An 11,560-nucleotide genomic window follows, 5' to 3' on the forward strand; every position below is an offset into this window, starting at 1 on the left:
GTGACAGCCAAATCTTGGAAACAACCAAGATGCCCATCACCTGAGGAATGGTTGAGAAAGATGTGGTATTTTTACACAATGGAGTATTATTCAGCTATAAAGAATGATAAACTCAATGCCTTCATATTTAAGTGGATGCCACTGAAAGATATACTCATAAGTGAAATAAAACTCACACATGTATAAATATCGTAAAGTCTCCCTAGTATAAGAACTCAAAAGAAGAAATACAAATAGAAAGGTATAACACAATTAAAAGGAAAGCAAGAACTTGAGGATTAGACAATGAAGAGAAGGCAAGGAGAAAAGCTAGGAAACACGACAGAGACAAAGCCATACATTTATATGCACAAGATGGGTAAGGCAATGGTCCTGAGAACCATCAGCAGGTTTTTGAAACTAGCATTTAATTGGTAGGATTCTCATCCTGACTATATATGCTGATACCTATGAACTAAGCAACTGCACTGAAGATAGCGATGTGTAATAGTAGGGTCATGCTTGGAATGCCCGTCATTCTGCTCTTCTAAATACATACTGCTTGTCATGACATACCAATTACTGTCATACTGTCTCTCAAGTAAGTGTTTGTTTAAAAATAAGGGCAATAAATGAAAAATAGAGACAAGAAAAAAAAAGTCACAGGACTGTCCTGCTACCATGCTGTATATGGTTAGATTTCTAAATTTCTGTGTAAAAATATGTAATTGTTTATTCATTTTTTTCTTCATACTCTGTAGGGACTTAAGTTTGACATATCAATATTTGATGGAAAATACCTGTTCCATGTTATGTCTAAGATGTGTGATATTCAGACAGGTAGTTAGGTTAAACCCAACTGCATATGTTGTAGGGTAATAATAAGATTCTCTTCTGGAGGGTTAACAACCTAAGTTTGCAGACCAAAAATTAGAGAAAAAGAAGGGCTGAAAGGTCAGAAAACATTCTGGCCCTAGCCATTCAACGTCAGTGAAGACTCAGGACATAGGAGAACCTATACTGTATCATCATGTAACTCAGTTGTGTCCCAAATTTTCTGATCAAGGAGATTATGGGGCCACAGAGGAATGTGATCGATGATGTAGAGTGTGCCTAAGGAGAGAAAACATTCTCTCAGGCTTTCACAGAGAACAAATTGGTCAAGCAAAGGTCGTGACTCATCCACATGGCTGACACTGAGAAAGTATCTACAAACTGTGCTACAGGGTTTCAGGATACATCCTGAGATCTGACTGACCTTATCAGATACAAAAGTTACATTTCTTGTTATGTAGGTCTTGTTTTATGTTGGTCTTAACCATCCATCAGAAAGGTATAAAAATGAGGTATAAGGGGTAAAGCCATGTTGGTGTGCTGGGCTATAGAGGACTCAGGTCAACAACTTCTGACATTGCCAGTGCTGTGGATGACCCACTACTATTATGGACTACTGGTCTATATTGGATTATTTTGCTGAATTCACGCACCTACAATATTTAAATGACAATGGAATACCCTTCTCTGACAAAACTATACAAAAAAGGGGATACAAATGAATGATCATTTTGTATCTGTATATTCAAAATAGTTAGAATAGATATACAGCCATATTCTCTTAATTCAATGAATAAGATTTTGTTCTAATAGTGTTTGTGGACGGATGTCATGTCTGCACCTTGTACAACGAATAACCACTGAGACAACAATATGCAATGTATTTATTATTGAAACTGTCCTACTGATCGGTTTTGAAACTGTCTCACTGTTATTTGTTTCTCAATAAAATTATTTTTAAAAATTAAAAAATAAAAAGCAAACATGTGCTCAAGCACATAACATGTGGCAGTACTATATTTGATTAGGGCTCTAATACACCACCTTTGAGAATGCACGTAAGCATGCAGCACTGGCCCTTAAGTCACAGCTATCAGAGCTACTAATGCTAACAGTAACACCTACGAAGCACTTCCCATAGGGCACTCTGCCTTCTACCTAAACTACCACAGCTTATCCTCACAACCATGCTCTGAGACACATCATTATGCCCGTGCTAAGCTGAGGCTATCAGGGCTTCCATCACTTAAGTCACCCCAGATATGTGGCTAAGGAGCGGCGGACCAGGGGTCGGAAGGAGGCGGGCTTGCGACCCGTGACCTGCTTCGTCATGCGCATTACTATCGTTATTGCTGCTACTCTCCATCGCCGCCAGGATCAATGTCCCACTTACACAGCGTGCGGGGAGTCTGGAGTTCTTCCCCTGAAGTAAAAGTAAATACACTCCTCTAAAATCAAGACACAAGAGTATCATTTCTGTGCACCTTAGCATTTTCTCATCTTCACGTTCTACATGGAAAAACCAAAGGATGCGATGAAGGGATAGTATGATTTTTTTTCTATTACCGGTATCAATTTCAGGAAGTATTCAACAAGTTTTTAAAATTTTTTAAATTTTCAAAAACACTCCATCAATTCATTGAGAATAAGGCTATAAAATTAACACACTGTCCTACAGTGGGTCAAAAGGAACCAGATTAGAAATAGAAGTGGTGGTGGCAGAAGAGGAAACAGCTCACTCAGCAGCAACTACAGAGGGTGAGTGGTTCATGGTGGCACAAATGGAGTGCACGTAGGGAGACAGTCCCCTGCTCGTGGGCACCAACCCCACACGCCACCCCCACGCCAGCCTTCTGTGGCTGTGAAGCCACCATCAGTCCACGCTGAAGCAGCTCTAGTCCCACTGTCCAGAAAGAGGAAAGGGAGCCTGGAGGCCGAGACGGTTCTGCAGCTATAAAAGAAGCGAATGTACAGGGAAGGTCAAGGCGAGTACACACTGGTCCGTTGGGTTTAAATTCCACCATGCCCTTAGCTGTTCTAGGTAATGTGTATCAGAGTGCACAGTAGTTTCATGAACTGAAGAAATGAACCACTCGCAGCACACCCAACGTCCACTATACGAGCGAAGATGCAGAAGTGAGCAGGACAGGCCTGTTCCGGGGCTGAAAACCCAGAACCACGAACACAGAGAAGAAAAGACCCAGTCTTGGGTGGAAAGTCAGAAGATTTCCTGACTTCAAATCTAAAAATACGATGCTTCACAGGATCTGAGACACACAAATGCTCTGTACTGGAAACTGAGATACCATGTAAGTACTGCTTACAGAGTTGCCTTTTTTCAAATGCAGAGCTTGGGTGAGGTTCTTAATTCTAAGCATGAATGGACATGTGTGTTACTGAAGCTTTCACCTCTGGCATTGCTTCAAATAATGTTCTTCTTCGCTTGGTAAATTCTTTCATATCGGTCAAGATTTCATGCTTTATTTCAGGGGGCAGGCTGCTGAAGTCCTCAGACTCGATATCTACTGCTTGAGGATTGTGAAAGAACTCTTCCTGTAAAGAATAAAACACAGTGCCATGATATGTGTGTTACACGCACCATATTCCAGTCGCTGGTACACACATGGATCGTGTTGCTACCCTGCACAGCTCTCCAGTCTGCAGGAAGTCAACACAAGTGCACGTATGTGTAGGCATCAAAGGGCAGGGGCTGGGGGACGGGGACATCACTCATTCTTTCAGTCCCTCATGAAGAAGCACACACCGAGCAGCACCTTCAAGGCTCTACTAAGGCGCCAGGGCGCTGTGGAGACCGAGCAGGAGAAGGGCCCTAATAGCAGGGAGGAAGGCTCATGACCAACAAGCAAACAAACCAGACAAAACTACCCGGGTGAATCTGGTAAGAGTAATTAGGAGAACAGGAAAATACCTGAATGACAGAGAAGACCCTACTAGAAAAAGGATGTGGCTTCAGGGACCAGAAGGACACCAAGAATGCTGACTGAGCATGTGTCCTAAGTGGGAGGAACAGCAAGTGCAAGGACCTTGAGGCCTTCACAATGAGCTGTGTCCCACCTTGTTTACTTTATATTTTGAGGCAGTGTATCGCTAAGACACTAAGTTGCCCAAGATGGGCTCAGACTTGTGATGCTCCTCCCTCAGCCGCGCAGAGTGCTGGGACAACAGGCATGAGCCATCATATGTATGCTGTACATACTTGGGTGAAATTCAGTTGCGACCAGAATCATGGAATTATGTCTGCAACCGGAATTGTGGAAAGAATTAAGCTCATGCGCCAAGGCACCACTGTAACAGACTGAGGCACCTAGGCCATTAGTAACGCAAGTCTGAGAGCCCTGCCTGCACACACGCACACACGTGCGCGCACACACACACACACACAAAGTGCCATGGCTTCCATCTAGACATCCTCCCACAGCGGGGCTGTGAGAGGTGACTGGGTCAGGAGTGTGGGCCCTGGGAGAGCGATGAGGGGCCTAGAGCCCACGGGGGGTGACAACGGCAGGTGAGACCCGGTCAGGGAGGCAGCTCCCGGGGCGCAGCTGGAGCAGCACATGTCCCTTCTCCCTCCCTCACGTTTCCACTGCTATGTCCCAGCTGGGGAGTCAGCCCACTGTGGACTAAAACCTCTACAGACCATGAGCCAAAATAAACCTTTTCTTCTTTCAATTCTGAGTGTCCGGTTTTGTGTCCCAGCAATGCAAAAGTACTAACACAAGGGTATATGTATGTGCGCACATGTGGTGCATACACACAAACACACACACACACACACTCAACCACATGAAGCAGGGGATGACCCAAAATATACCCACAGGCTATACCCCTTATTTATAGGTTATATGTGTTCTATATTCATACAACCGTGTATTACTTTTTATTTACGGATTAGTCAGTTGGATGACGATAAAACAGTTGGCTGTACAGGTGTGGACAATGGCATATTCCATATATATGTGTAATACATGCACTCCACTATACACACATATACAAATACATAACAAAAAGGCACATCTTTACTGGAACCTTCACAAATTCATACTACCTCACTGAGGTCACTCATTTTCATGTCTTTCGTTTCAAACAACAAAAGTCTCGATTCCAAAATTATTTAAATACCTGTAATGCTTGCTTTTGATCCATTCTTTCTTGCCATGCTTTTTCATCTTCCTCTTCTGAACTGAAAGTCAAGCACATATTTACAATACTTCTGCTCACAAATAACTGCCCGCAAAGCTATTGCTAGAGTATCAGGTGCTACTAGACATGAGGCCACACCAGGAAGACAGCAAGACCCACGCTACCAGTAGAGCTGCAGCCTGGCAGGGACCATGTGTGAGTGAGCACCTGGAAGCAGCCTCTGAAGTTCCGGTTGCTTTAGGTGCAAAGTGGAGAGGCAGCCCCCTGGGGGAGGGGGAGGAGTCATGAGCTTCCTGAAATCTACTACAACCCGCTGGCTAGAGTCAGCCACAAAAGTGCAGGACGGACGGACGGACGGACGGAAAGTTCCTGGACACAAGTTTGCCCATCAGAAGAACAAAGTTCTGTAACCATATGGAAACAAAGAAATGAAAGCCTGACTGCAGACAGCGTGAAGACACGAAGGGACAAGGTACAGAAAAAGAAATGAGAAGCTGGGAAGGGCTTTCACTAAGGAAATGACAACAACGGGTACCAGAGCTGCTGAGGAGGAGCAGTCAGAGAGATGCACGAGAGCAGGTCAGCAGCCACGCAGCCGAGGAGTACAACACACTGAGACGCGCAGTGCATCTACACACAGCAAAAGGACGCTGCGTAGGGCGCTCTAGCCGGGTGGTGGGAAACACAAGGCTGGGCCAAGAAGCAGGTAGAGGTGGTGAGTATACTCAAAGTGTAAGAAAGCTAAAATCATGTCTTCGTACATCTTAAATCCACAGGGTCAACAGAGGCTCTTTGGTATAAAAAAGAAGAGTGAATCACAAACCACCAAAATACAAAGCCAAAGTAGAAAACAAAAAATACAGTCTTCGAAAACTATTCCACAGAGTACAGAAACTGGGGACTGCGGCCGCCTAGTACTTCCCCCAGGGCCGCCTAGTACTTCCCCCAGGGCCGCTCACACAGATAAAACATGAAGGCTTAACTGTCTTGGAATACCACAAAGATTAAAGTAACTGTCTTATATAAACATTTACCTGTGTTTTTCCTCCTCCTGTAAGGGTGGCAAAGCATAGATATCATCCTCTCTGTGAACTTGTGTAAGACTGGGCAGGGCTTCGTTTCTGAAAAGCACACATAACTTTAAACGGAGCTTTGGTGCGATCTGTACTTTAGCCAGTGATCCTATCCCCTTGGTTACACAAACTGTGCTCAAGGGCGGGGGCCTCCCCCTCCAGGCCAGGCACTCCCGGACCTCCGCTGCCCAAGTAAGCAATGTCAGCCTAGAGGAATTCACAGGGCTCCGCAGAGCCTCGGCCGCAGCCTGGAACTGCTGCCAGGAGGAAGAGCTCTGCCAAAGTCAAGGGTCGGGCTGTGCGCGTCCAGCAGCTCCACGCCAGCGCTTGCCTAGCACATGCAAGACCTCAGTTCAATCCCCAGCGGTGCAAAAATTATATATAAAAGGGCAAGTGAGGACAAGCTTTGAAACATCACAGCTTGTATCTATCAAGGTGGATTCTTACAGAAGTGGGGGTTTTCACAACTTCAAACTACCAGGTCCAATGCCATCCGACTTAGTTACCTCATTCCACTCTTTACTTTCCCACTGAAAGTTAAAATAAGGGGAACATAAGGGCTGGCCAAAAATCTCAGCGGATTAAAGCACCTGCAAGCAGCACAGAGGCTAGGGTTCGATCCCCAGGCCTGCAGTACCGGCCCCACCCCAGGGGCAGGCTGAGACAGTCATTGAGACTGGGCGTGGTGGCATGTGCCTATAATCCCAGCACTTGGGAGGCGGTAAACAAGAGAATCACTATGAGTCTGATCTAGTAGTGAGACCCTGAACACCCTGTAGACCCTTCCCTAAAATACAGAAAAAGATAAAAAATAAGGGGAACAGAACCACGGTACTCTCAGAAAAATGAAACGCTTTTATATCATTCTCTAAAACTAAGATCCTTTTCCCCTTGCCTTTTGCTTTTGAAGGTAGATTTGATGGCCTGTCTTTTCAGAAAGGTTTGCAGGAGCTTCTCTGTGGTTTTTCTGGAGTCACTGGATGCCAAATCCTTTCTCTGCCTCCTCTTTGCCTGTGAAGAGAAAAACGTGTTAAGACTTGACCTCAAAGCAACGACGTGTTACATTTCGGTGATTTTTCTTCTCCCCACAAAATTTGGTTTGTCTGGGCTTCCAGACTATGGGTAGATCAATAAGCATCTTTATGTTTATGGTACATTAGGGACTCCCAGAGTTTCTACCTATGACTTATACATTGTTTGAGAAAATAATAACTCACTTTCTGTTAAATGTCTTCTAATACCTACACCCCCAAAAGTCTAAAACTTACGCATACAACAAACTGTTTTATAAAATTATATTAATTTATTCTGTACATGGTTAACTGACACTGCTTTTTATAAAAATGCATTACTTGTCTATAACTCTGCCTCTCAACACTCAAGATTCTGTCAGAAGAGCTCCTAAAATCCATAGAAATATTATACAAAAAATGCCCAATCTGGGACTGAGAGGTCTTGTGCTTAGAGCTGAATATAACCCAAATCGCCAAGATATCTTCTTCTAACTTCCCAAAACCCACCTGATAAGAAGAATCCCTTAGAAATTACAGTGTACCACCACATTCGGGTCTAGACACTTTCACAGAGGCAACAAATGCCTGAGTGCTCACAAACTCTTACTGTTAGCCTGTGTCGCCATTTAACTAGCTATTACATGCCTGGTATGATTGTACACGTGATGAGCTGACATTTTCAGCATATGACAGGCATATATCCAAAGGGGATGCAATCATTTCAATTGCTTGAATGTTTTTTAGAAATACTTTTAGAACAATAAAGAAACTCATTCTTTTCTCTCACACCCAATCTACGTCCTCGATAGCCCACCCCAGTCATCACTTGTAACACAGCATTTTTACTCCTAAATCCCAATTTGCCTTGGGGAGTGGGGCTTGTATCACTAAGGATATCAGCCTCACATTTAGGAGGACTTTCCTAAATTGGCTTCCCATGATGTTATAAGCAATGGAGGGGTGGTTGGAATAAATGGGAAATCCTGAAAGATTCTCCATGGCAAACTCTCAATTGTAGAAATTCTAGTAGTTAAAAGTTACATTTTATCATTGTTTCCATGATGTCTCTCATATACACAGCTTTTAAAAAGTGAATTTATCTGCTAAATTTTTAAAAGGCAACTGAAATTAAAGTGGCTATGTATTAAAATAAGTTGGTTTCTAAAATTATAAAAGGCAGTATGGCTTGGGGGTAGGGCGCTTGCCTGACACACACACAGTCCTGGGCTCGAGCCCCAGCAACATGTAAATAAAATAAAGGGCATTCAACCAAATTCTAACAAGAAAACAACACTGAACGATACGTACCAAAGTCTGTTTCTTCAACAGTGGAGCATCTCCATCAAACACGAAAATAGGACGAATTCGAAAAAATAAGAGTTGGCAGAGCCGATGAAATAATGTGAGAAGGTGCGCGTTCTCCACGGCATTCCCGTGCCGGTCGCGGACGCCTTTAAGTGCTTGGTTTAACCAAATGCTAATATCTGAGAGAGCTTGTCAAGGAAACACTGGAGAGCTTTGGCCTTCCCCTCACAACTTCATTTCCTGACACTGAGGCCCCAAACCATAAATAATAAGCACGTGTCACCGAGCGACTGACGCCGAAAACTGTCCTGCGCTGCTACTGAATGCCAATCTGCCTTATTTTGACCCTAGCTGCAACCCACCTACTGAATTTTAAAATCATGCAAGACAGACACATCCTTCAAAGGCCAGTAACAGCAAAGAATTGCTTCTTCGAAACAATGAGTAAGCTAGTACACATTTTCCTGGAGGGCAATTTGGCAATTCATAGCAATAAATAAATAAATGCACTCTTTTATCTAAAAATTCCATCTCATTTATGCGTAAGAAATCTTTATGTATTTACAGTAAGATGTATTTATAAGAATATTTGTCGATGGTGATGAAAATGCACAAAAATAATTTAAAAGCTTTACAGCAGATGTTTTTAAAAATTACAATATAGTGATTTGCTTAAATACCAGAGCTCTTAAAAACAAAAATTGCAGGCTGGGGAGATAGCTCGGTGGTCTAAGCACCAGCCAGGCAAACCCTAGTACCACATATTGTGCCACCCGAACCAAAGCATGGTGGCACACATCTGTAATCCCAGTGCTGGAGAGGCTGAAAACAGGAGGATCACTATGAGTCCAAGCTGTATCATGAGACCCTGGACCAAATAAATAAATAAAAGACTGAAATATAAGTAAATAATTGCAGAAACATGTTTAGTGACAAGGAAGATATTCAAAATATACTTCTGAAGAAAGTTTAAAGTATAATGTATAACACAGGTAATATACTTTATTAAAAAACAACCAGACACTAAACTACTAAAAGCAATTCTCTATGCTAAAACTAAAGATTATTCATAGTTTCTTCTTGAAGTTTTCCTATACTTTTAAATTGTTCTTGAAAACATACTTTGTATTTGTCCATAAGGATGGTGGCACACACCTATAATCACAAAGCTTGGGGAAGCTGACACAGGAGGATTGCTGCAAGTTCAAGGCCAGCCTGGGCCACACAGCCAGACTCTGTCTCAAAAACAAAAAAAGATGGAAGAATGGGAATGACAGAGGGAGAGAGAAAAAGGGAGAAAGAATGGAAGGCCAACCCAGCACCCTGCTAGGTCTCCTGCTCTTAGTCCCAGCCAAGGCCACCCCCTCCCCCCATCTCAACCCCTCATCCCCCACCTACCCCCAACTCCTGGTGTTCCCTTCAGTGACCCTCCTCAGGGCCTGCTCTCTCCGCAGGACAGTCTACTCCGCAGCTCCACCTGACATCTCACAGACACTTCACACCTAACAGGACCCACGTGTGCTTTCCGTGGCATCTTCTGCCCAGCCCCCAGCTCAGTGCCTGTCACTCCCATCACCTGAGCAGAACCCTAGGTGTCATCTCAAGGAGCCCCCTTACTCCACCACATGAAGTCCTCCCAGCTCTCCCTTCAAACACTTTAAAAGTGCTATACTGTTAGGCAGAGCTCTTTGTAGTTTCCTTTTGCCTTGGGGTCATATCCAAAGCTCTTTCTATAACGGGGGATATAGCTCAATGGCAAGCACAAGGTCCCGAGTTCGATCCCTGGTAGGTACCAAATCTCTTCCTCCAGCCTCAGTGCCTTCCAACCTCCAGGTCCATCACACATTGTCCTCTGCTTATCTCCCACTCTGCGGGCTCAGTCTGCAGATCTTTCCTCCAGCTTAGATTACGACCTATTCGAGTAATATTATTATGTAGTAGGAATTTTTCTAAACATTGGGGAGACAGGGCATAGCTCTGCACAAACCAGTGTCTGTCCCTCTGGAACTTAGCACCTAGTGGAGGAAAAAAACAAGCTGCGGGCGCCCGGCTCCTCTGGACCACATGTCCTGCACTCCACCCTCTCACACGCTACACCACACAGGAGGCAAGAAAGAGCTGGTATGCAGTGAGGAAGCTAATATTTAAATAAATGCATACTGTCTTTCACTAGCATAAAAATACACAGGCCCACCAATTAACTGAGTGTATACTATGCAATGAAAAAAGCAGCGGAGCCGCGCTGCTGTTGTATTTCTTCCTGTAATACTTGAGCTCCCTCATGAGCCAGGCATAGCCAAGACACTGGGGAAATGCATGCGACAATACAGTTGTGAACAGGACAGTGTCAATCCTTTTTTTTATTTTAGGGAAGGGTCTACAGGGTGTTCAGGGTCTCACTACTAGATCGGACTCGTAGTGATCCTCCTGTTAACAGCCTCCCAAGAACTGGGATTACAGGCTTACAGGTGCACACTCAGTCTCAACTGCCCTCTCAGCACGCCCAGGGGGCGGGGCCGGCACTGCAGGCCCCCAGATGGAACCCCTGGCCAGCCCAGAAGATGATTTTTTTAAAAATCACATTAAATTATAATACTTTCCCCACAGAATTTGGCTTGTCTGTGCTTTCACGTTAGCTTCATCCTGAGTATCTTCATATTTATGCTGAGCACACCCAGAATTTCCTATTACTCATACAATGTATTTGAAAAACTGTTAGCTTCTGTTGTCTTTTAATGCCCCAAGAAGCCTAAAACTCAGCTAATCAAATAAATGCTTTTCTAGTTATTATTTATTTATTCAACTGTTAACTGACTGTCTTCTATAAAAATGCATCCATCGTATGCAACTCTGCCACTCAATACAGAATTCCTAAAATGAACCGCAATACAAGGAATGTCCCGCTAGGGATAAATACAAGTGCCAGTACATATAGTTGGATATAAGGAATAAGAAAGCCTCTTTTCTCCTCTCCCTTTTCAAAAAAATACCTAATACAGGAAAAAGCACCAAAATATATGGAGAAAAGGGGAGCTGGGAGTCTGGGGCTCTTCTGCTGGGAAAGGCCTATCTGAAGAAGAAAAACCCAGATCGACACCAGTGTCCTAGCAAAGGGGCAGCAAATGCAAACGCCCCAGGACAGCAGCCGTTCCTGCTCAAGGCCCACGTGGCAGAAGACGAAAGGCAGGGGCCAAG

General features: G+C 44.0%; 1 protein-coding gene across 1 annotated transcript in view; it reads right to left on the minus strand.

Annotated features, from left to right (window-relative positions):
- Ercc5 (ERCC excision repair 5, endonuclease) overlaps positions 1-11,560 on the minus strand; it is a 35,223-nt gene that overhangs the window by 19,425 nt on the left and 4,238 nt on the right. Inside the window, exons 2-7 of the mRNA XM_023715191.1 lie at positions 8,369-8,544; positions 6,943-7,058; positions 6,009-6,095; positions 4,954-5,014; positions 3,223-3,366; positions 2,063-2,236 (exon numbers count right to left, since the gene is read on the minus strand). Coding sequence (XP_023570959.1) covers positions 2,063-2,236; positions 3,223-3,366; positions 4,954-5,014; positions 6,009-6,095; positions 6,943-7,058; positions 8,369-8,544 — 758 coding nt within the window. The remainder of the gene's footprint in view (positions 1-2,062; positions 2,237-3,222; positions 3,367-4,953; positions 5,015-6,008; positions 6,096-6,942; positions 7,059-8,368; positions 8,545-11,560) is intronic.

Source organism: Octodon degus, unplaced genomic scaffold (genome assembly GCF_000260255.1).
Source record: "Octodon degus isolate 3935 unplaced genomic scaffold, OctDeg1.0 scaffold00039, whole genome shotgun sequence".
Classification (NCBI taxonomy): Eukaryota; Metazoa; Chordata; class Mammalia; order Rodentia; family Octodontidae; genus Octodon; species Octodon degus.